Consider the following 24,942-nt stretch of genomic DNA (forward strand, 5'->3'; position numbering starts at 1 on the left):
CGTGGTTCAACTTTGTTTTTACATAAAGACTGGCTAATCAAATGTACATTATTACAAACTAAGGGCATTGCCTCCTGGAGCGCCAGATACACAATTTACCCTCACTTCCTGTTTCTTGTCTGGTAAAAAAGCCTAAGCTTATGACATTATGCACAGATCTCTCTCATGAGAGTTTGCCAGGAAGGGAGGGAGGGTAAGACATAAGAGGACCAATGACAGCTTCAGCTGACCACAGTTAAAATGGTTTCAGCCAGACTCAGACTGGAAGGATATTGGAGGGAAGCTTCAGAATGGCAAAGATGTTTTTATTACAAATAATGTGAGCAGACTGCAGTTTCTCTTTAAGTGGTTAAACTGACCTCATTTACAGACCGAAGTTCATCCCTTTAATCTAAAGAACTACATGTTACAATGTTTTTCTTTATCTCCGTTGTGATAAACTTGGCAGGCTGCCTGGATTTTTTTTTTGTCAGCTGTCAGAAGTGAGCTGATAACTCTCTGCACTTGTTACATAAAATTGGGAAATGCCGTTTTAAGATCGTGAGGCGAGTTGAATCACAATTTTGATTCTTTAGCCACTTAAGGACCGGACCAATATGCTGCCTAAAGACCCAAGGTGTTTTTACAGTTCGGGACTGCGTCGCTTTAACAGACAATTGCGCGGTCGTGCGACGTGGCTCCCAAACAAAATTGGCGTCCTTTTTTTCCCCACAAATAGAGCTTTCTTTTGGTGGTATTTGATCACCTCTGTGGTTTTTATTTTTTGCGCTATAAACAAAAATAGAGCGACAATTTAAAAAAAAAATGCAATATTTTTTACTTTTTGCTATAATAAATATCCCCCAAAAACATATATAAATTTTTTTTTCCCTCAGTTTAGGCCAATACGTATTCTTCTACCTATTTTTGGTAAAAAAAAACGCAATAAGCGTTTATCGATTGGTTTGCGCAAAATTTATAGCGTTTACAAAATAGGGGATAGTTTTATTGCATTTTTATTAATTTTTTTTTTTTTTACTACTAATGGCGGCGATCAGCGATTTTTTTCGTGACTGCGACATTATGGCGGACACTTCGGACAATTTTGACACATTTTTGGGACCATTGTCATTTTCACAGCAAAAAATGCATTTAAATTGCATTCTTTATTGTGAAAATGACAGTTGCAGTTTGGGAGTTAACCACAGGTGGCGCTGTAGGATTTAGTGTACACTTAGTGTGTGTTTACAACTGTAGGGGGGTGTGGCTGTAGGAATGACGTCATCGATCGAGTCTCCCCTATAAAGGGGATCACTCGATCGATGCAGCGCCATAGTGAAGCACGGGGAAGCCGTGTTTACATACGGCTCTCCTCGTTCTTTAGCTCCGGGGAGCGATCGCGACTATAAACAAATAGCCGCGCCGTCGTCCCGGATCGCTCCCCGAGGGAACCCGACCGCCGCGTGTAGCGGGGGGGGGGGGTCCCGATCGGACCCCCCACCCGCTAGAAGGCAGGGACGTACAGGTACGCCAATGTGCCTGTACGTGCCATTCTGCCGACCTATATGTACATGCGGCGGTCGGGAAGGGGTTAATGATTAATCGTGCATGGCTTTACTGCCTACAGACACTATCTGCTGCTTCAAGAGAAGAAGTTAGGGGAAACTTGATAGCACAGAGTTACAAAGATGAATCCTTAACCACTTCCCGACGGCCGTACGACTTTGTACGGCCGCAGGGTGGCTCTACATCTCTGGGAGGCCGTGTTTTTACGGCCTGCGCGCGCAGCCAGCGGCGCGGGCGCGCGCGTCGCATCGCTGAGATGCCGATGCGAGTGCCTGGCGGCCGCGATGTCCGCCAGGGACCCGCGATCGGCGGCTACAGGGACAAGACGTGGAGCTCTGTGTGTAAACACAGAGCTCCACGTCCTGTCAGGGGAGAGAGGAGACGGATCTGTGTCCCTTGTACATAGGGACACAGATCGGTCACCTCCCCCAGTCACCCCCCTTCCCCTACAGTTAGTAACACAATTCAGGGTACACATTAACCCCTTCCTCACCCCCTAGTGTTAACCCCTTCAATGCCAGTCACATTTATACAGTAATTAGTGCATATTTATTGCACTGATCGCTGTATAAATGTGAATGGCGCCAAAAATGTGTCAAAAGTGTCCGATGTCTCCGCCATAATGTCGCAGTCACGAAAAAAAATGCTGATCGCCGCCATTAGTAGTAAAAAAAAATAATAAAAAATAATAATTCTGTCCCCTATTTTGTAAGCGCAATAACTTTTGCGCAAACCAGACGCTTCTTGCGATTTTTTTTTATTTTTATTTTTTAACAAAAATATGTAGAATAATACGTATCACCTAGACTGAGAAAAAATTATTTTTTTTAAAAAAATTGGGCAATTTATTATAGTAACAAGTAAAAAATATTGTTTTTTTTTTTCAAAATTGTCGCTCTATTTTTGTTTATAGCGCAAAAAATAAAAACCGCAGAGGTGATCAAATACCACCAAAATAAAGCTCTATTTGTGGGGAAAAAAGGACGTCAATTTTGTTTGGGAGCCACGTCGCATGACCGCGCAATTGTCAGTTAAAGCGACGCAGTGCCGGAAGCTGAAATTTCACCTGGTCAGGAAGGGGTATATGTGCCCAGTAAGGAAGTGGTTAAAGAGTGACAGGATGACCAGTCATCTTTTTACTTTTTGGGTCCATCAGAAAGCCACTAGGCTCTTTGTAGTAATCATATGTTTGCCTAACTCTGTGGTGCAAGTAAAAGCCAAACTGACAATAAAAAAGGAAAACAAAGAATGGCAATTACACTCACACAGTGGATTATAACAGTTTTACAGAAATGTACAAAGACCTTCAAACACAATGAAAAAAAAAGCATAACATAAAGGGAAAGTACCTCTCTATTACACTGACACTGAACTCCTGACTCAGAGGAAGAATAATTCCAGCCTTGAGTAATCAGTTTGTTTTGCACCCTGATCACCTAGAAAAAAAGGGAATATATATTAGTGTATAATGGACGCATGTCTAGAATAACTATATAAATAGAGAGATAAGATGAAGCTTAAACCAATAAGGAAATGCAAATCCACAATTTCCATTCACATCCCAAATACATTTAAAAAAATTTGAAGGGAGTGCCCCTGGGATAATACGGATTGGAAAGAAATAATGTGGAATGCCAAAAGTATGTATAAAAATAGAAAATATATTTATTAGACACAAAAGGTATACAAATAAAGTTCATAAAAAATTGATAATACAAAGAACTAGCATGCAATTTAAATTGCCAAAATACACATAACAGACATGTTTTGGAGACAAATGGCTAGATTTATTTTGCAGCACATATGTATAGCTCCTTCAAGGTTTTTTATTATTGGTATAGGCAAAAAGCATTTAGTTTTTCTATTAAAGGAAAGAAATAGAAAGAAAACATCATGTTAGTATAAAAATCAAGTAGACTTGTATGTTTCTTTAAATCTCTCATGAACAGCATGAATTACATAGACATTAAACGCAGAGCATCCAAAAAGCCATACAAAGTCTGTACAAAAATGAATAACAGTATATGCATGGATACTTACATCTCACATAATAGTTCTATATATGGGAAGGCACACCAGAATTGGAGGGACCCCCGGGGGCATAGAATATCCAGCCCAGGTGTATTTCATACAGTTGTATAGACGGCAAATGAGCCCAACCCTTGTTAGATTGAAACAATGTAACCAGGCACCATTGAGGGTCCGTTGAGAAGCCGACCTAGCGCAGCCCACCAAAGCTCACAAGGATAACACAGAAACGGACAGTGGGAGATCTGTTGGAAAGTGAAAATCATTACTCCCATACCTTGAATCTAACAGGGTTTCCTATGCCTAAGTAGAGAGACTGGCCCTTTTTAAAGAACGTTTACAGGGTATCTAGGCAATATTGGATTGCAAAGGACAATACATCCATGTAGCTCACCAGTGCTGATGAAAACAGCATTGAACAGAGCAATATAGGGTCTGTTAGGGTGTAAGCAGAGAGAAAACGCTAAGCTATAGGATTTTTGAAAAAAAAAGGTTCTATGTCAAACCAGGTGGGTATAGTAACACCAGCTGGTGGAAAATATATTTTTGAAAAAATCCAAGCACTAAACTTCATATGCTTAGATCCTGGCTGTGCAGCAAAGTGAAAAAAGCACAGCCAGGATTTAAATAGGACACCTGTTAATTAGTAAGCCAATTAGGTTGGCTTTAAAAAAAAAAAAAAAAAAGGGGGGGGGGGGGACGAATAAAAATAATAATAAAAATAAGTAATTAAAAATGAATAAATAAAAAAAATAAAATCAGGTCTGCCCCGCATCACCTGCACTTCAGGTACAGTGAGACCGCCAGCACAAAAAGAGCGCAAGTGCCCAGGAAGATGGAAAATGCGGGGGAGCATGTGCGCCGCCCACATGACGTCAGTCCCACGTAGATCGGCCAAACAGTCACCTAGGGCCGGAAAGCCAATCCAGAGGGGGCGAGGACAGATAGGCGAGTGGCCCAACATGATGCACTCGCGCTGGAGAGGAAACCTCCTAGGCCTAAATACCACCTGAATACACTCAGCAAAGCTGAATGCTGCCCCAAGAGGCTGGAAAAAGCCGTCATGGGGCTCCCATGTGCTGGAGAGCCTTGGTGGGCCAGACAAGTCCCCACCAACGGACCCAAAATGATGATGTCATCCTAAAATAGAACATCATAGGTACCTAGGTCATCAAGGATATACATGGGTATTAAATCTATCACCAAAGTTGGATTATTAAATGAAAAGGTACTATAAAAAAGAAAAAAACACTGCGCTAAACCAAAAAGAACTTAAGAATGCTGCTGGTACCAAAAATAGATACATATATTGGAACGAATAAGAAAAAAGAAAGGTACATCGCAAACAAATAAAAAATGAAAATTCTGATGCGACACAAAATTAATAAATTCAGTGATAAAAATCGACCATTATGTATAACACTAAAAAAGACAAATGATTGTGAAAAAATGTGTACGAATCAAGAAAAATAAAAAACAAATACAAATGAGAAATCTCAAGTGAATAACAATGAGTTAAAACTATCCGTGAATGTATACAGATAAACAGTGTGTGCAAGAGAATGGCTCCAGAGGAGTATTAGTCCATATATTCCCAGATGTCTAAAGAGAAAAACTTCCTGGAAAAATGAATTCCGCAGAGAGTCTTCAGATATAGGGTAATAAGAAGCTGGCACCACCTTCCACCAAAAGCACACCCGAGTGACAAATGAATCCCCTTACCGGATATTAAGACCACAACGGCGGTCAGACTGCACACGGGTATGTTTAGAGTCACCCAAATGACTAAGAGCTGTATGCTGGGACTACTTCAAACCGGATCCTATCGACCAGATGGATGGATGGCTCAAATACAAAAAAAGAGAGGGGGGGCCCATAGTGCAGCTTTGCAAAACAGTTTTAATGTCAAAGTAAAGTAATGCACTTACAAGTAAATGGAGAAATTCAGGCCCAGTAAGTTGCACCATGCGCGGTTAAAAAACGGGATCTCAGCGTCCTCTCTTGCTTTCCTTTCCTGGGTCAGTTTGTTCAGGTTAGCGTGATGACGTCAGAACGCAGGCCACACCTACGCGTTTCGTCATATGTTGATTGGCGCACGTCGCCGCGTCATCGGCGCGGCCACGTCACCGCGATGTCTGTCCGCGCGGATTTCGGTTTGATGGTGTGTACAACCATTAGACCGAAATCTCCGAGCGGACATGTCCGATGAAAATGGTCCGGCGGACCGTCCGCTCGTCTGTACGGGGCCTTACAGGGACTATTAAGCAAAACGGAAAAAGTGGAAAATAGAATAGAATAAGAATGAAATAGAAATCAAATAGAATAAATAAAACAAATGAAAAAAGAAAAATACAAAGAACATGTAGGTATACATATTTAGAACAAATACCATAATTTAAATTTAGAAGTTCTGTATCAAAAGTCCCAGAGGAAAAAACAGGTAGAAAGGGCTTACAATTCTGGGCTTGATTGAGGCCTGGAGGTGTGGGAGCAATTAAAACCGAGATTCACCTCAGCTCCCGCTGGAGGAGAAACTTCTCAAAGTCCCCTCCCGGGGGCTGCGGTGCACCCGGTCAAGGACCAACACCTAAATTTTTGGACATATACCTTTATGGGTTTGTAGAACATGCCTACCCAGCGGTAAATCTGGGTCTTTGAAAGGTAAAGTGACGAGCGCAATGAATATGACTGAGTAATCAAAGTGTTAATCAGTGAACATTGATAATAAACTAAAATTGAAACAAAGTGCTAAAAAATATAAAAACATCAATAATGAATAAAAACGTTCAGCCAGCAAGTGGCCAGTGAAAAAAAAAAAAAAAAAAAAAAAAAAAAAAAGTGTGCACAAAAATAGCTGCAAAAGTCAGCAGGCAAACATAAATATGAAGCCTAAATCAGTCCTGGAATAATAGGCTAACAATACAGCCTTTATACGTGCATAAAAGTGTAGGAAGTTCCATAAAGACAAAAATAAATATAAACTTCTCCAATAGTGATAAACAAATGTTTAAAATCTTCTCATGTGGGTCTTCAAATAATGTGGGCTCACAATGCGCTTACCTTCCCAAGGTAGTAATCAAGCCTTGATTAAATGGATATCCACAAGGGGTGTTGTTGAATCTGCAACTAGCTGTGGATGTTCAGGGCGTCCTGTATAATCCAATGTTTGTAGGCTCCAGATTTCTATTTGGCAGCGGTGGTGCTCAGCATGGGGAAATAAAAAAGGTAGCTTCCCATAGTGTAGTAAACCAAGGCTAATTTATTGGTAAAAACGCTAACAAGTGCATTTTAAAAGATCAAAGAAAACGAAACTAAGAAACAGCTGATGACAGCTTACTGATGTATTGCTTCAAAAATCAGTCCGTCCCTTACATGTTACACCACGTCACGTGGCTTCATCAGAGGTGTGACCTCTGATGAAGCCACGTGACGTGGTGTAACATGTAAGGGACGGACTGATTTTTGAAGCAATACATCAGTAAGCTGTCATCAGCTGTTTCTTAGTTTCGTTTTCTTTGATCTTTTAAAATGCACTTGTTAGCGTTTTTACCAATAAATTAGCCTTGGTTTTCTACACTATGGGAAGCTACCTTTTTTATTTCCCCATGCTGAGCACCACCGCTGCCAAATAGAAATCTGGAGCCTACAAACATTGGATTATACAGGACGCCCTGAACATCCACAGCTAGTTGCAGATTCAACAACACCCCTTGTGGATATCCATTTAATCAAGGCTTGATTACTACCTTGGGAAGGTAAGCGCATTGTGAGCCCACATTATTTGAAGACCCACATGAGAAGATTTTAAACATTTGTTTATCACTATTGGAGAAGTTTATATTTATTTTTGTCTTTATGGAACTTCCTACACTTTTATGCACGTATAAAGGCTGTATTGTTAGCCTATTATTCCAGGACTGATTTAGGCTTCATATTTATGTTTGCCTGCTGACTTTTGCAGCTATTTTTGTGCACACTTTTTTTTTTTTTTTTTTTTTTTTTTTTTCACTGGCCACTTGCTGGCTGAACGTTTTTATTCATTATTGATGTTTTTATATTTTTTAGCACTTTGTTTCAATTTTAGTTTATTATCAATGTTCACTGATTAACACTTTGATTACTCAGTCATATTCATTGCGCTCGTCACTTTACCTTTCACTATTTTATTGTATTTCTATTTGATATTTATACATTATTAGATTGAGCAGCATCATCACTTTTAGTTCATTACTATTATTTTACTTCACATCTTAAGCTTTACTAGGTAGGCGCAAGAGCACCCTCACTTTATCAAATCTGGGTCTTTGTCTCACATGGCTTTCAGATGGCGATAGAGTCTCTGCCATAACTTCTGGGTAGTTTTGCCTATATAAAAGCAATTACAGCTACACATCAGGAGATATACAATCTGTGGTTTGACAGTTGGCATGGTGTTTGGGAAGGAATCTCATGCCATTTGGTAGAAAGATATCTTTTTTAGTATTCGTATATTTACAATACACACATGCACCACATGGAAAGGTTCCCACATCTTTACAAGGATCTCCCCTGATGGAACCCTGATATTCATTTTGTACAAGTCCCATATAGACGTGACCCGTCTAGGTCATAGCAGGTCTAGGGGGTACTAGGGGTCCCACAGTAGGGTCTGAAGTAAGAAGGTGCCATTGGCAAATTTGGGTTATTTTAGTGTGGTCATCAGAATATGTTGTAATAATTCGATGACCACTTCCATGGGCTTGCTCTGTTTAGGTGCCAGCAGCTCATGTCTACTTTCGGAGTTGGGTACGTTTAAATGCCTTTTTGGCGGCACCTATGGCTGTACCCTCTTTCCAAAAGGCGTTTTCTGAGATTATTAGCTTCCGGTTTTTTTTTTTTATAATCAAAATGTATTTATTTTTTATTATTATTAACAACATTCCATACAACATTGTACTTTCTTATGTTCCATCATTTACATAGTAGACACAAGCGAACATTGCAGGAAAAAAACTAGACAAAATTGTCTTATCAAAAGCTTATCAGTTATTCTACCCCCCCCCCCCCGAAAAAAATAAAATTGAAGTAGATTATAGTTCACCTCCCCTCCTTCACATCACCCCTAGCTATGGTGGAGTATGTCTGCTCTGTCCCTACACATTCCATTCCTTCTACTTGAGTCGTATGTTCTCCTACTGTGTCCCTTTTATACCCCGAGAGAAAAGGAGAAAGGAAAGAGGGAGAGAAAAAAAAAAAAAAAAGAGCCCACCATCATATTTCTAAAGAGGCCACTAATGGCCATTGTGTCGGCTCTTTTTATCTGCTGGGATGGAACAATTGCGTCCAGTACCGTTCTTGGAATGTGGCCAAGTGGGACACGGGATCTTTACTTGCCCAAGGTTCTGGAACATCGGTGAAGAGTCTGGAAAGGCTACAGTGTCATCCTGTGGCCCCAAAGAGACAGTAGCTGGTATAGATGCAGCTGAGAAACGGCACACTCAAGTGAAGACTATGATGCCAGCCACTGAAAATGGTAAGACTGTTTCAGTTTATGATGCTGATCCCAGTGAAGTGGGAGTATGTCCAGTGGGGAGATCCGCAGTACAAATGGACATAGACTTGCTGCAATGTGCTACTCAGAGCAGTGGGGAGGCATATGGAGAAGCCCAGCTGACGGCAAGATTTAAGACTCAAATGGACATGGGGACTATGCATGTGCCTGCTATAATCCAGCAGAGTGCTGGGAAAGTTGAACTAGGGGTGACCAAAATTGTCTTTGTGCCATGTTCCCTAGTGACAGGTGCTGCAGAGTGGCCCAGGGAAACATCCAAGGAGCTCGCAGTGACGAAGCAGAGAGTTTCCCAGGTTAGCTATGGAGCTGCCCAAGGAGCAAAGAGTTCCCCTTTAAATATAGAGGGTGCTGTGAGGAGAGGTTCACATGCTGTAGTGGGTAATAAACAATCCACAAAAGCAGCAGTTATGTCTACACGTAATGAAAATTCTGTTGGTTATGCTGACAAAAGTTTTACTGTTGACAAATGTCATCATCACCAATACCATCACATTGAAAAATGTGTTTCCCTTAATGTCATATCTGAAAAGGTTGGAAATGTGTTTACTACCAATAATGGGAGTAGGATATTTCCCATGACAACCAGAAGCGCAGGATTGTCCATGGAAATCTCATGGGGTCTCCATGGGTTAGAGCCAGAGGTTTTCCAGGATGGTTGTGGTGCTACTCTGGTGAGACAAGGGAAGAATGTGTGTCACAATGTGTGTGTGTGTGGGCACAGCCCCACAACCCTAAGTGTATAACCCAGTTGTGAAGGAGTTAAAGGGTCACTAAAGGATTTTTTTTTTTAGCTAAATAGCTTCCTTTACCTTACTGCAGTCCTGGTTTTATGTCCTCATTGTTCGTTTTTGCTCTGATGTTGCTGTAATTCTGCTCTGTTCTGGACACTTCCTGGTTGTCTGTTTCCTGATCACCACAGTACTGGGAGATTCTAGTTTTGTTTTCCCAACCATCACTCTCTATGGCTCTGTCCAGCACAGAGGCATTAAATTACATGCAAAAACTAAGCTAGCTGCAAAAACGAAAGTGAAATTAGAGGCACGTTTTATGATTGATTTTTAATCGTTTTTAAAAGGAATCAGTTAACTATTATGTCTCTATACCCTGTAAACAGTCATTTCAGCAAAAAAAAAAAAAATTCCTTTAGTGACCCTTTAATTCAGCCTGCAAAAGCTGAAAGTGCAGAGCTGTACGTGTTAGTAGCGCCCCGAGAGCAGGTAGGGCAAAAGAATGTATTACAGCCTGCCTTGTCAGATTTATCATCCCAATGTGAGAAGTATAGAAGTGACACAGATGATGTTTTGGCTAGTGAATCCCAGGTTCCTGTGGGGTCTTCTAGACCAGGTGATGGAACCACAATGGACTAGGATAGTTGGTATGAGAATGCAATCGCAATACTAAATAATGTGGTGGACATAACACCTGCTATGCCCAATGGAGGGATCGCAGAGGGGCTGGTGCTCAAGGACACGTTTGCTCCTGCGACGGTTAATGCCCTCCAGTCTGAAGGAACGGTTCAGGGCGCTGGCATAGCAGATGTGTTGTCCACAGCCCAGCAACTAAGTAATAGCAAGTGTCAAGGTGACAATGTGACTTGTAATGACCTGCAGAGGCTCATTGACACTGGTGCAGAAGAGATAAGTGTGAGACATGTGTCCGACAGCGCTCCAGGGGAGAAACAGGCGGCGATGATGGGTACCTCCAAGGAGGTGGAGGTCTCTTCAAATTTCTCAACCTTTCAACCTGCAGTGGATGAGCCCCTCCATGTCTTGGACAGGGAAAAAGTCCCTAGAAAGGTCTGGTATTTAGACATGGGTTGCATAGAGATGACAAAAACTTTATTAGAAATGCTGGAGTTGGTAAAAACGCACTCGCTGTACACTTGGGTGTCTCCACCGCAGACGGACCAGGTGGTGCTGCGTAGTACCAATAGGTGGAACCAGGTGGTACAGGCTGTGCAGGGAAACTTTGATCAAGAATGGCATTGGTGGGTCCAATGCTTATTAACAGTGTGGCAAATAGTCCTGAGGTTCTCCAAGAGGGTGCCCCCAGTTACTGAATAGTATGGAAGGCGCTCAGAACTGTTGGAGACATCAAAGGTCTCTCCGGCTGATGTAGCGAGTAGAAATGTCCCTGCTGGTGTAGTCAGAGGTGCAGCTGAGCAGTGGTCAGTAGAGGGCACAGATACTGTCTCACCAGCTAAACCTCATGAGAAGGAAGGGCCCAGAATAAACAGCACTAGCAGAGATGCTTTCCATCACTCAGAAAGAGGTACAACTTAAAGTACCCAAAAACGCTGTGAGAGAAAGTACCAATGTTGGTTTCTGCAACAATGTAATGTGTACATCAGAAAGAAGTAGTTTGTGCGTGGATCAGTGTCATTTGTTGGATCAGTTATCCATGGAGTGTCGGACAACAGGTGAGGTGGACCTGTGCTATGAACCTGTTCTGTGTAGTCACTTACCTGTGTGTGGTCCCTCCTTGGGTCTAGTTCTAACAAGCACTGACATGGATGGCACTGATTGTGTTGGACTGGGTGACGTTGAAATGTATGATCTGCTAATGATTGGTGCTGTTAAAAGTGATGTGGTTGCCGTGGGTAACCAGAGAGGTTTTTTGAACCTGAAAGACCTGTGGTGAAAGATAAAACCTGCTTCCGTAAGCTGAAAGGTAGGATCAGGGAAGGCAGAGTTTCCCCAAGTGAGGAGAGTATGCTTAAGGACCCCAAGAGAAGAGTGGGAAGGCAGAGTATACTGAACTATAGGACCCTGTTAAGATGCAAGCTGGGACGTACCTGGAAGCACATCCGAAAAAAGGGTTGGGCCTACGTGGTTGATGGCCAGCACAGAGGTGTCCCAACTGCTATGGTGGGTGCAGCTGTTTCTCCCTCCGTATCGAAACAAGAGGGGAGGGGGAGGGTATGTGGCAGAGCGAGGCTCTGTCCCTATGGAAATGGTGTTGAAATGGACACAGAGTCTGCATATAGCCAGATTGCAGAGCTACAGAGCGTAAATTTAAAAACAGAGAAAACTGCTCTGACAGTTTTCTCTGATTTTTCTATTTCTGCATGGGGCTCTGTGCCTTGGAGATTCCTCAGAGATATGGGTGGGACGGGATCTCCAACCCTGTGTCCAGATCTTATAGACAGCCTGCAGGGTGTGTGCCCAGGTGCACACACCTCATATAATGAAGGGCTGGGGAGAGCAGAAGTGAGAGGAAGGTGGAGTTGGAGCAGTAGCTGCTACTGAGTGTCTCTGTGTGAAGATAGATACTGTGTGCATTAGGAAGTTCAAAGCTGTGTGCGTTGAAGGGCTTTAAAGCTGTGTGCATTAAGGGACTTCAAGAGTTGAGTGGAACTGGGAAAATGGGACGGCCTCGAATGAGGCTACTATTTTCCCCAGCAGCCGCATACAAAGGCGAATGGAAGGCTGATGCTTTGAATTGACCAACTGGACTAGTTCCCTTTAAGAATCGACCTTTATTTGAGGCAAAGATATCTTTCTCTGATCTGTGTCTATGAGTAGACCTAAATATTCCAGCCTCTTCACAGGAACTAAGACTGACTTGTCCAGGTTGAGAATCCAACCCCTGGACTCCAGGTACCTTACGGTTCTGTGTACTGCTAGATTTAGATCGGCAACTGAGCGATCTACCAGCAACAGATTGTCCAAATAGGCTACTATAGATATTCCGTGAGACTTTAGATTGGCCAACAGGGGGGACCCCTAAACCTCTTTTTAACTGCTAACAGCGTGCTCTTGCCACTGGAAATTTTCTGGATATACTTATCCAGATCTTGCCCAAACAAAACGCTCTCCGTGGAAGGGAAACCCGGCTAGAAGTTTTTTGCAAGGGGTTTCAGCAGACCAGTTCTTCAACCAGAGCAGCCTACGCATATGTACTAACAGGAGCGTAAGGCGGGAGGACTGTTGTATAGAGTCCTTGATGGCATCTATTGCAAAGCATAATGCCCCGGGAAAGTCGGCCAACTCCCGAGTTTGCTGAGCCGGGATATCTTTCAAGACCTGCATCATCTGGTCTTTTAAGGCTTGGCAGATACCAATAGCTGCTACTGCAGGTTGGCCTACCCCTCTAGCTGTAGTGAACAATGTTTTTAACAACGTCTCCAGTCTCTTATCCGTCTGGTCCTTAAACATCTGCACGTTGTCCACCGTACAGGTCAGAGTCTTGTTCACACAGGAGATAGCTGCGTCCACCGTAGGGACACTCCACTTTTTTAGTGAACTTCTCCTCCATGGGATACAAAACAGATTTTTTTTTTTGTTTTTAGGAATAATCAGCCTGAGGGGGCTTTCAAAGAGCCCAAAGAAGAGACCGAGCTAGAAGCTGGCTCTAATAAAGGTAACTTGAAGGCCGAACGGACCATCTCAGTAAGTAGGGGTGCAACGGATCGTGCCCGATCCGCGATCCGAATGGGTCGACCTGTTCGGATCGGCACAGTATGTGATCCGCGGAACGCACCGCCGCCGCGGCCTTAGGAAAGACCGCGGCTTCGGCCTAGCTCCGGAGCGGTCGGCCATCTTGGTACACTCGGCGGCGGTGCGCGATGACATCATCACCCCTCCCTCTGCTCGTGTATCTTCTCTATTCTGAAAGAGCGCGCGGACTCTGCATTTAACATTGCAACCTGAGTACAGTACAGTGAGACGGACGAGTACAGTACATCAGTACAGTGAGTTGGCTATGGGAAAAATGGCTATACAAGTGTGTTACTGTTTAGTGTGGGGGCAATGTTGGCTATGAATATTATATTACAGTGGGAAAAATGGCAATTACAGTGTTACTGTTTTACTAGTGTGGGGGCAATGTTGGCTAATTAATAATAATAATAATTAATAATAGCCAACATTGCCCCCACACTAGTAAAACAGTAACACTGTAATTGCCATTTTTCCCACTGTAATAATAGGCTATTACTATTATTACTAATAATAGTAATAGCCTATTATTACAGTGGGAAAAATGGCAATTACAGTGTTAGTTTTACTAGTGTGGGGGCAATGTTGGACTGGAACAGTGATGGTGATGATGGTGACTCGGCGAGTGGGGGGCAATGGTGAACATTTAAGAGTAATTTAACAAAACTTTTGTTTGTCTTGTGTGTTTTTTTTTACTGATCCGAAAATGATCCGATCCGTGACTCCTGATCCGAGGATCGATCCGATCCGTGAGTTTTTTGATCCGTTGCACCCCTATCAGTAAGGGACTGCACCAACAACCTTTCGGACTGAGAAGCCGAAACGGTTCCTCCGGGGGAGAATCCTCAGAGTCGGAGACATCTGACTGACCATCTGCCTGATCCCCTGAGGGTAAATCAACCTCTTCCGGGGATAGTTGTTCCGCCATAAGGAACTCTGCAGGGGGAGAGGGAGACCTGGTGCGTTTATCTCTTGAAAGAGAAGATGCAATTAAAGTCGCCAATCTTTTCTCCAGTCCACCCATGGTTGAGGCCAGAGCCTCCTCTGTTACAAAAAACTGGAGCAGGCGGGGCAAGGGCAGCTGAGGCACCTAACAGCCCCGATGGATCACCCTGGGCAACCTCTAATTTATCAGGAGAGAAAATAGCCGCAGGAGCATGCCCGAGATCCTCTGAGCCTGATGGCGAACCCTTTGTCTTTTTTGCATTTTTAGTCCCCGAGCCCTTTGCCATAGTAAAGCCAAGGTACTCACAGCCAGGAATTGCATTCACTTGCGGACCTATAGACCAGCACTGACGCTGGTCAGTGAGATGCAGAGCACACTATGCGCCTTAAGAAATGCCACTGTAAATTTATGCACTAAAAAATCCACCGGTCAGCCATGATGGGTGAGGTAGACTGAGCTTTATGGTCTAGGTGCAAGTCATCTGACCTTCTCTGTCCTGCAATTTCAGCCTCATAGAGAGAAGCTGAAACAAATCCTCTCACCCGCATGCGCGCGTCGCCGTGCGCGCCTATTACAAGGCCGTGTGCGCGCGTGTTGCTGCCGTGCACGCCTATCCCGAGGCCGCGTGCACACACGCTACCGTGCGCGCATTTCGGAGCCGCCCGTGCATGTCGCGCATGCGCGTTTTAAGCTGGGGCGCATAAATCTAGGCTATTGCGCGTGCCTATGATGATTATTGCGCACGTGACGCGCTCGTGCACAAGGTCTGCTGTCAGCCCGAAGCCAGTCTGTGAGGACCAAAAACAAACTTTCCTGTAGCCAAAGTTTTTGGAGGAACTTTCCCCAGGAACCAACTACCAGCAGGCGGAGGCTAAATGACGCACTCAGGCAAGTACTCATTATAGATGAACCTCACAACCACTGCTACACCAGGACAAATGAAAGGAGAGAGAAGGCACAGACAGGCAAACTTTAGGCAAACTAGCATAATGGCTCAAAAGAAGTAAACTTTCAGAACCAAGTTCTGAAAGACCCTTCACTTACCTTATCCAACGCTGCAGGACTCTGCAAAACACAGGCAGTCCAATCTGCGCCCATCGCAGAGAGCAGAGTCTGCAGACCTTCAGGGACCGGGGTCCATGGACAGGAACACCACACCCCTGGACCTGTATCGCCATCGCTGTGGTATTGGGTATGACCAAAGCACTGAAAACCCAGGATCCAGCCCTCAAAAGAGGAGCATTACAGGCAAAACCCCGTTCTTCTCAACCGAGGCCCGGGTACCATCCACCTTGGCCAAGAAGCACTATGGACGGATCCGGTTTCTATGGAGGCTTTTTAAATCCAGCATGGATCCCTCCAGTGGAGCTCCTCAGAGCACATGTTCACTCGTAACCAACACCTTAGACCCTGACGAAAAAACTGAGGTACTCCCGGTATGGGAGGGGTTATATAGGGGAGGAACTTCCTGCCTTAAGGGCGTGCCAAAGTCCATTACCTGAAGGTAGACTCTATAACCCACATAGTAATTACTATGCTTCTCTGTGTCCCGTGATGTACAGAAATCCTATAGCTTAGCATTTTCTCTATGCTTACTCCCCAACAGACCCTATATCAGGGCCGATCCTAGGGTCACAGGCGACTGGGTGCAGAAATATTTCTGGTGCCCCCACATGGGCCTGGTCATTTTACCAACTCCTCCCCTTTACAAATGTTTCTATGGCAACGACTCAACCACAGAAATGCTCCCCCCACAAAGTCTTCATTACCCTGGGATCCTTACATGATCTCTTAACAATAAACAAAATACAGGAAGAGAAGCAGAGTACTTTATTGGGACCTGGAGGAGGGCCACTCTGATGGACACAGAGAGGGCTTCTGTTAGAGAGTCTGTTAGAATGACCCCCAGACATACTACAGACATGATACAGGAGATGGTCAGAGACTACAGACATAATACAGGAAATGGTCAGAGACTGCAGACATGATACAGGAGACGGTCAGGCTGCAGACATGGTACAGAAGATGATCATATAGACTGCAGACATAGTACAGGAGATGATCAAAAACTGCAGACATAGTACAGAAGATGGTCAGAGACTGCAGACATGGTACAGGAGAGGATTAGAGACTTCAGACATAGTACAGGAGATGGTCAGAGACTGCAGACATGATATAGGAGATGGTCAGAGACTGCAGACATGGTACAGGAGATGGTCAGTGACTGCAGACAATAGTACAGAAGATGATCCATTAGACCCCTTTCACACTGGAGGGGTTTTTCAGGCCCTTTAGTGTTAAAAATAGCGCCTGAAAAAAGCCTCATCTGCAATGCCAGAGTGAGAGCCCGAGTGCTTTCACACTGGAGCGGTGCGCTGGCAGGACATCCAAAAATGTCCTGCAAGTAGCTTCTTTGAGGCACTTTAGTGTGTGTATACACATCGGCGCCCCTACCTTTGCAGGCACCTGAGTGCAAAGCACCCTGCCTAGGATCGGCCCAGCCCTATATTGTTCTGTCTCATGCGGTTTTCATCAGCACTGGTGAGCTACATAGATGTATTGTCCATTGCAATCCAATATTGCTTGGATACCCTGTAAACGTTCTTTAAAAAGGGCCAGTCTCTCTACCTAGGCATAGGAAACCCTGTGAAATTCAAGGTATGGGAGTAATGATTTTCTTCTTTTTGGGATTTTGATACATTCATCATTTTATGGTGTCACCATACCTGGATTGAGCTAAAATGTTTATGCTTTATTCCAGTATATACACATTTTTTCTCTGTTCACTTTCCAACAGAACTCCCACTGTCCGTTTCTGTGTTATCCTTGTGAGCTTTGGTGGGCTGCGCTAGGTCGGCTTCTCAACGGACCCTCAATGGTGTCTGGTTACATTGTTTCACTCTAACAAGGGTTGGGCTCATTTCTCATTTGCTGTCTATACAACTGTATGAAATACACCTGGGCTGGATTTTCTTTGCCCCCGGGGGTCCCCCCAATTCTGGTGTGCCTTCCCATATATAGAACTATTATGTGAGATGTAAGTATCCATGCATATACTGTTATTAATTGTTTGTATAGACTTTGTATGGCTTTTTGGATGCTCTGCGTTTAATGTCTATGTAATTCATGCTGTTCATGAGAGATTTAAGGAAAAATTAAAGTCTACTTGATTTTTATACTAACATGATGTTTTCTTTCTATTTCTTTCTTTTAATAGAAAAACTAAATGTGTTTTGCCTATACCAATAATAAAAAACCTTGAAGAAGGAGCTATACATATGTGCTGCAAAACAAATCCAGCCTTTTGTCTCCGAAACATGTCGGTTATGTGTATTTTGGCAATTTAAATTGCATGCTAGTTCGTTGTTTTATCAATTTTCTGTGAACTTTATTTGTATACCTTTGTGTCTAATAAATATATTTTCTATTTTTATACATCCTTTTGGCATTTCACATTATTTCTCCCAATTTTCATTTCTAGAAAAACGAATTTGGGAACAATGATCAAACTTGTTAATAAAAGGTTATAAGGTAAAAGGTTTTCAACCTTGATGCATTTCCTGCCTTAGGCCACAGACACACTTGAACATAAAAAAAAAAATATTTTACTAGGGTGAGGTTTTTTTCCCCCCTCTGCCTCTAAACTTCCATCCATGTTATCCTACGTGTCAATGCACACTATAGTCATTTAGAGGCAGAAAAAAGCCATTCCTTTTCTGCATTCAGGAGAGGAGCTTTTGAACATAAAAACTGTCTGACAAGCCCTAACCTGTTCAAATGCCTTTAGCGCTTAAGCGTTTTTTTTTTTTTTATTCAATGGCTAGAATAAATAAAATACTGGCTAATTTTTTTTTTTTTTAAAGTGTATTTTGTGCGTGCACTCGAGAGGAGCCGGACTGCAGGAGTTGGGAGTAGGCAGGCCTCCCCCAGAGGCAATCTGCCACCTTTCTCCATGCTCCGGGTGGCAATGGTGGGTGTGTGAGGGGGTCCTCCCACACAGCCCGCCCTACCTGCTCCGCTTTGAAGCCCAACGGGGCAGAGGGACTCCCTACAAGGGAGTGAAAGGATCTAGCCCGCTTAACCAGCCCCGTTAGTCCTTCGCCTCTCTTTTTAGAGACCGTGTGGTCAAAGTGCGTGCATGTTAACCCAATTTCAAGTGCGTGTAAGTGTGGTGGTTTTTGTGGGAGGGGGGTGGGCGTACTAAGCGCAGGCTTACCTCGCATAGCACACCCACCAGGAGCCGGGCTGAGACCACCAAACTTAATTCACATGTAGCTGAGACCGGGATCCAAACCCCTAGCTGCAGAGGTGAATGGCTTGTCAGCGCAGTGCCAATCGCGTTGAGCCACCGCAGCTCCCAAAATAAAAATATGGCTAATAAAAAAAACAACCAAGTGTTTGACACGCCTTTGACACGCCCAAATGGAGCATTGTTGTAGCTGCTTTTAGAAGAGCCTCAGTGTGCATGGTAAAAAACTTGATATTTTAATACCATTAAAAACAACCTTTTAGTGCGCATGCGCGCGGGCACGGGAGCGGTAATGAAGTGACCGAGCTCCGCACAGCGCCGACTTTAATCAGCCATCATAGCTACAGGAGGACAGGCTGCTGAGGTAGGCAAGCCTGTCATGCAGCATCAAGCCTCGGGACAATCAAGAAAGAGGCAATATAAGCGGAAAAATCAGCAAGGACAGGCGCGGCCCCCCCCTCCCTGTGCCGTCTCCTTCTCCCAAGATGAAGCAGCACAACACAAGAGGCACTCGCAGCAACGCACAGCAATTGCCACCTGCGACATCAGAGGCTGGATCCCATGACCCCTTCTCCTCAATGTCATCAGAGGATCGAGGTGAGATGTCACTGTCCATGCCATCTTCCCCAGAGGAGACACTGAAACTGCTTGTGCAGTCTGATCTGTCTGACATCACAGCTGACAGGAATATGGCGGAGCTGACAGGTGATGTGTTAAGCCAAGCTTGCTCTGCTGAGTGCAACCCCTCTTCCTCTCCTTACTCAGACCAATGTGCTGGGGATATGGTACTTATTAGTCGTTTTTCCACACTTCTGCAACGAGAACTATCTAAAGCCTGTTCTATCATTACTAAAGAAATCAAACAAGACATCCAAGGCATTGGTCTTCGAATGGAAACAGTGGAAAATAAAATGGGAGGTGTGATTGTCAGAGCTAACCACAATACTAGGGAGGTGATTACCCTGCACAAATTACTGGATGAAGCCTATATGAAAATCGAAGACCTTGAGAACAGATCTCGTCGCTATAACGTGCGACTTAGGGGTTTACCAGAGTCGCATACTGACTTGGAAAGTGCAATTCATACCCTCATGAAAGAACTGATTCCTAATATTCCAGCACATCATATGGAAATCGATAGAATCCACAGGGCCCTGACAGCACCTAGATCAGATGGTCTCCCTAGAGACGTGATTATTAAACCGCATTTTTATGTGACGAAAGAGAATTTGATGTTGGCTTCCAGAAATCGCCAAAATTTTATGCTTTTTGGTAAACCAATCCAACTATTTGCTGATCTGGCCCCCTCAACAGTTCAGAAGCGACGCACCCTGAAGCCATTGCTACAACAGCTACTAAGCCGTCGAATAAAATATCGCTGGTCTTTTCCTTTCCGGCTTTCATTCACATACAAAGGCAATTCACACTCTACACTTTACAAATTATCATGATGGAGAAGATCTTTTGCTGAAGCTGGGCATTTTATCCAAAGACTGGTCGACATCTACACAGCCCTCCCAGCCTATTCGCCCTTTTGTCCCCCGTCTGGACGCCCAAGATAGGAAGGCCTCGCCGACCACCTGAGATGAAGCGGATCGTTCTACGTCTACTTATTGTACGAAGGAGAAGCGTTTTGTTTCATTGCATCACCATCTTTATGGATTGCAGAATCGCCCCTTGACGTGGTTTGCAAACTTTATAGTACCATTATTCTGTATTTAGGATTTTATTTATTTTGTATTGATTTTATTTGTCTCCTCTCTCATTTGTATTTTTTTTTTTTTTATTATTTTATTTTCGATTATACTATCGAAATGTTACGAAATTTGTTTCGGTTAAATGTCGAGTACTCCTATAGCTATATTGTAACACAGGAAATTAACAACCTTGACCCTCAGCGGGTCAATTTGATGGCTCCGAGGTAGTATTGAGCATTCTGATGATATACATAGCTGCTTTACTGTAAAAGCAGTCCTGTACCTGACCTTCTGTTATTTTGTTGATGTTCGGTATTAGAGTTGGGGTGGATTTGCATGCCGCTTTAGTGATCTTGTCCCTATCTTTAGGATGGAGACAACCTCACACTTATTTTCCACTGTTTCGGGTCTTACTGTTAATCAGGAAAAGTCACAAACCTTGAGCATTTCATTGGACGATACTACGATCTCCTCTCTAAAACATTCATATGGAGACAACCTCACACTTCTATTTCCAGGATGGTAACCTGGAAAGGGCTTCGTCCCACCTATATGTTTATTTACTTGTAAGTTTGCACCTTGTGCTAAACTGCAGGTTCTGCAATCCTTTTTTCTCTTATTTTCTGTTTTTTTTTTTTTGCTGTTTTTTAGTTTGTTTGATTTTTTGGACCCTATCTCCGTGCTCTTGTTCCATTTTAAATAATTTACTCATAAATCAGAGTCTAGGATCTCTGCTCAGATTTATTAATAGTTGTGCTATACCAAAAAGTGATGTCTAAAGCCTCTCAGTCTAAATATTCTATATTGACGCATAATGTGCAACGGTTTAATTCACCCCCGAAAAGAAATAAGGCTTTCCATTATTATCATAGACAGAAGGCTGATGTCTTGATGTTACAGGAAACCCGTTTTTCTAAGGACTCTACCCCAAAATACCTTAATGCTCATTATCCACAATTCTATTTATCGTCGCGTACGGAAAAAAGAGAGGGGGTGGCCATATGTTTCTCGTGTAATGTGCCCTTTACGCCTACTTCCATTATTAAAGATGACATAGGTAGATATGTAATGGCAGTGGGACATGTCAATGACAAACTGGTTTCGTTCATATCATACTATGCTCCCAACTCTAATCAATTGGAATTTTTTCATAATATGCTCTCAAAATTACTTCCGCTAGTACAGGGTCAATTAATATTAGGTGGAGACAGCAATTTACCATTAGACCAAATGCTTGACAAATCTTCTCCTAACAAACCCCATTTGAAACATATACCCAAGAACAGTATTAAATTGGCACAAAAACTTCACAGTAATAGTCTAATTGATGCCTGGCGAGAGAATAACCCTTCTGCCAGAGATTATACTCACATGTACATGGCACATATTCGCGAATCGACCATATATTTATAAATCCTGCATTGATTCCTCAACCATAATTCTTACGGCCCCGTGGTCGGATCATAGCCCAGTGCTAATTTCCCTTTCAAATTTGTGGAGAAAACCCTGCCCCTCCCCCTGGCGCCTCAATGCGTCTTTATTAAGTGATCCTATTGTTTTATTGGAAATAGAAAAAGAAATACACACTTTTTTCAGTGAAAACTTGCCTCTCGACACATCACCGATTATTAATTGGGCTGCCCACAAATCTACCATTCGTGGTAAATTAATTCAGATAGCGGCCAGAATTAGAAAAAAATAGAAACATTGTGATTTCGGATCAGGAGAGGGTATTAAAAGATCTACTAGCTAAACAAAAAAAAATCTCCCCAGATAGATATTAGGCCAAAAATCGATGAGGCTAGACTATCGCTAAACTTAAGCATAACCACACGCGGAAAAAAATTTAAGATGGACACGTCATAGATTCTACACAATGGGGGATAAACCTACTAAATTTTTGGCAAGGAAACTGGTCCCACGATCTTACACTCCTGCCTTACCCAAACTTAGAATTAATAATGGATATCCGACCCAAAATCCAAAGCTCATTTTGAATGAGTTTGAAAAAACTTGTACTCTACACTATATACAGGGAGTGCAGAATTATTAGGCAAGTTGTATTTTTGAGGATTAATTTTATTATTGAACAACAACCATGTTCTCAATGAACCCAAAAAACTCATTAATATCAAAGCTGAATATTTTTGGAAGTAGTTTTTAGTTTGTTTTTAGTTTTAGCTATTTTAGGGGGATATTTGTGTGTGCAGGTGACTATTACTGTGCATAAGTATTAGGCAACTTAACAAAAAAAAAATATATACCCATTTCAATTATTTATTTTTACCAGTGAAACCAATATAACATCTCAACATTCACAAATATACATTTCTAACATTAAAAAACAAAACAAAAACAAATCAGTGACCAATATAGCCACCTTTCTTTGCAAGGACACTCAAAAGCCTGCCATCCATGGATTCTGTCAGTGTTTTGATCTGTTCACCATCAACATTGCGTGCAGCAGCAACCGCAGCCTCCCAGACACTGTTCAGAGAGGTGTACTGTTTTCCCTCCTTGTAAATCTCACATTTGATGATGGACCACAGGTTCTCAATGGGGTTCAGATCAGGTGAACAAGGAGGCCATGTCATTAGTTTTTCTTCTTTTATACCCTTTCTTGCCAGCCACGCTGTGGAGTACTTGGACGCGTGTGATGGATCATTGTCCTGCATGAAAATCATGTTTTTCTTGAAGGATGCAGACTTCTTCCTGTACCACTGCTTGAAGAAGGTGTCTTCCAGAAACTGGCAGTAGGACTGGGAGTTCAGCTCGACTTCATCCTCAACCCGAAAAGGCCCCACAAGCTCATCTTTGATGATACCAGCCCAAACCAGTACTCCACCACCACCTTGCTGGCGTCTGAGTCGGACTGGAGCTCTCTGCCCTTTACCAATCCAGCCACGGGCCCATCCATCTGGCCCATCAAGACTCACTCTCATTTCATCAGTCCATAAAACCTTAGAAAAATCAGTCTTGAGATATTTCTTGGCCCAGTCTTGACGTTTCAGCTTGTGTGTCTTGTTCAGTGGTCGTCGTCTTTCAGCCTTTCTTACCTTGGCCATGTCTCTGAGTATTGCACACCTTGTGCTTTTGGGCACTCCAGTGATGTTGCAGCTCTGAAATATGGCCAAACTGGTGGCAAGTGGCATCTTGGCAGCTGCACGCTTGACTTTTCTCAGTTCATGGGCAGTTATTTTGCGCCTTGGTTTTTCCACACGCTTCTTGCGACCCTGTTGACTATTTTGAATGAAACGCTTGATTGTTCGATGATCACGCTTCAGAAGCTTTGCAATTTTAAGAGTGCTGCATCCCTCTGCAAGATATCTCACTATTTTTGACTTTTCTGAGCCTGTCAAATCCTTCTTTTGACCCATTTTGCCAAAGGAAAGGAAGTTGACTAATAATTATGCACACCTGATATAGGGTGTTGATGTCATTAGACCACACCCCTTCTCATTACAGAGATGCACATCACCTAATATGCTTAATTGGTAGTAGCCTATACAGCTTGGAGTAAGACAACATGCATAAAGAGGATGATGTGGTCAAAATACCCATTTGCCTAATAATTCTGCACTCCCTGTAGCAAACCAGCGACTTTTGACCAAAAAGTGGTGGACCATTTTCTTGAACAAGTCACTTTGCCCAAATTAACGTGGGAACATTCAGAACTTATGGATAGGGAATTTTCTGAAGACGAAATTAGATTAACGATAAAAAATTTAAATCCCTCTAAAGCACCAGGCCCCGACGGGTTCTCTGTACATTATAATCATAAATTCAAAGACGTCTTGACGCCCCCATCTGTGTAAATTTTTTAATGCCATTAGACAAGGTGATCCCCCTTCCAACTCAAGAAAACAAAGCTTATATACATGTTATCCCTAAAGCGGGTAAAGACCTAGGGCTCTGTGCTAACTATCGTCCTATTTCTTTAATCAACACAGACTTGAAAATTATGACAACAATTTTGGCTTCAAGACTTAATTCTTTATTGGTTCAATATATACACCCAGACCAGGCGGGATTTGTTTTGGGACATCAGTCTACTGATCAAATTAGAAGAGTTATTGATATCATATCAGCAATCCATGATTGGGATGCGAGAGGGCCACGAAGGGGTATACTTTTGTCATTAGATATGCACAAGGCATTTGATTCCCTGTCTTGGGATTATCTTTTCTATATTCTACATAGACTGGGTTTTAATTCACAATTTTTGACTATACTCCGAATGCTATATGATTTCCCTTCGCCACTTCTCTTTGTTTTAGCACTAGAACCATTGGCAATCAAAATTCGTTCTTCTTTAGATATCCTAGCTATTAAATGTGGCACCAGTGAGCATAAGTGTCTCCTTTTTGCAGATGACATCCCAATGCTGATCTCTTCCCCCATTACTACTCTCCCTAATTTAAATACTATCCTTGCGTTATTTTCCACTGTTTCGGGTCTTACTGTTAATCAGGAAAAGTCACAAGCCT

The 24,942-nt window shown here is 43.0% G+C and overlaps 1 protein-coding gene across 2 annotated transcripts in view; it reads right to left on the reverse strand.

Moving 5' to 3' along the window:
- Positions 1–24,942, reverse strand: part of LOC120945484 (ATR interacting protein) — a 292,609-nt gene that overhangs the window by 52,694 nt on the left and 214,973 nt on the right. For both annotated transcript variants that reach the window (XM_040359654.1, XM_040359653.1), the window contains one exon: positions 2,895–2,981. In XM_040359654.1, coding sequence (XP_040215588.1) covers positions 2,895–2,981 — 87 coding nt within the window. The remainder of the gene's footprint in view (positions 1–2,894; positions 2,982–24,942) is intronic.

The sequence above is a fragment of the Rana temporaria genome, chromosome 7 (assembly GCF_905171775.1).
Source record: "Rana temporaria chromosome 7, aRanTem1.1, whole genome shotgun sequence".
NCBI classification, from domain to species: Eukaryota; Metazoa; Chordata; class Amphibia; order Anura; family Ranidae; genus Rana; species Rana temporaria.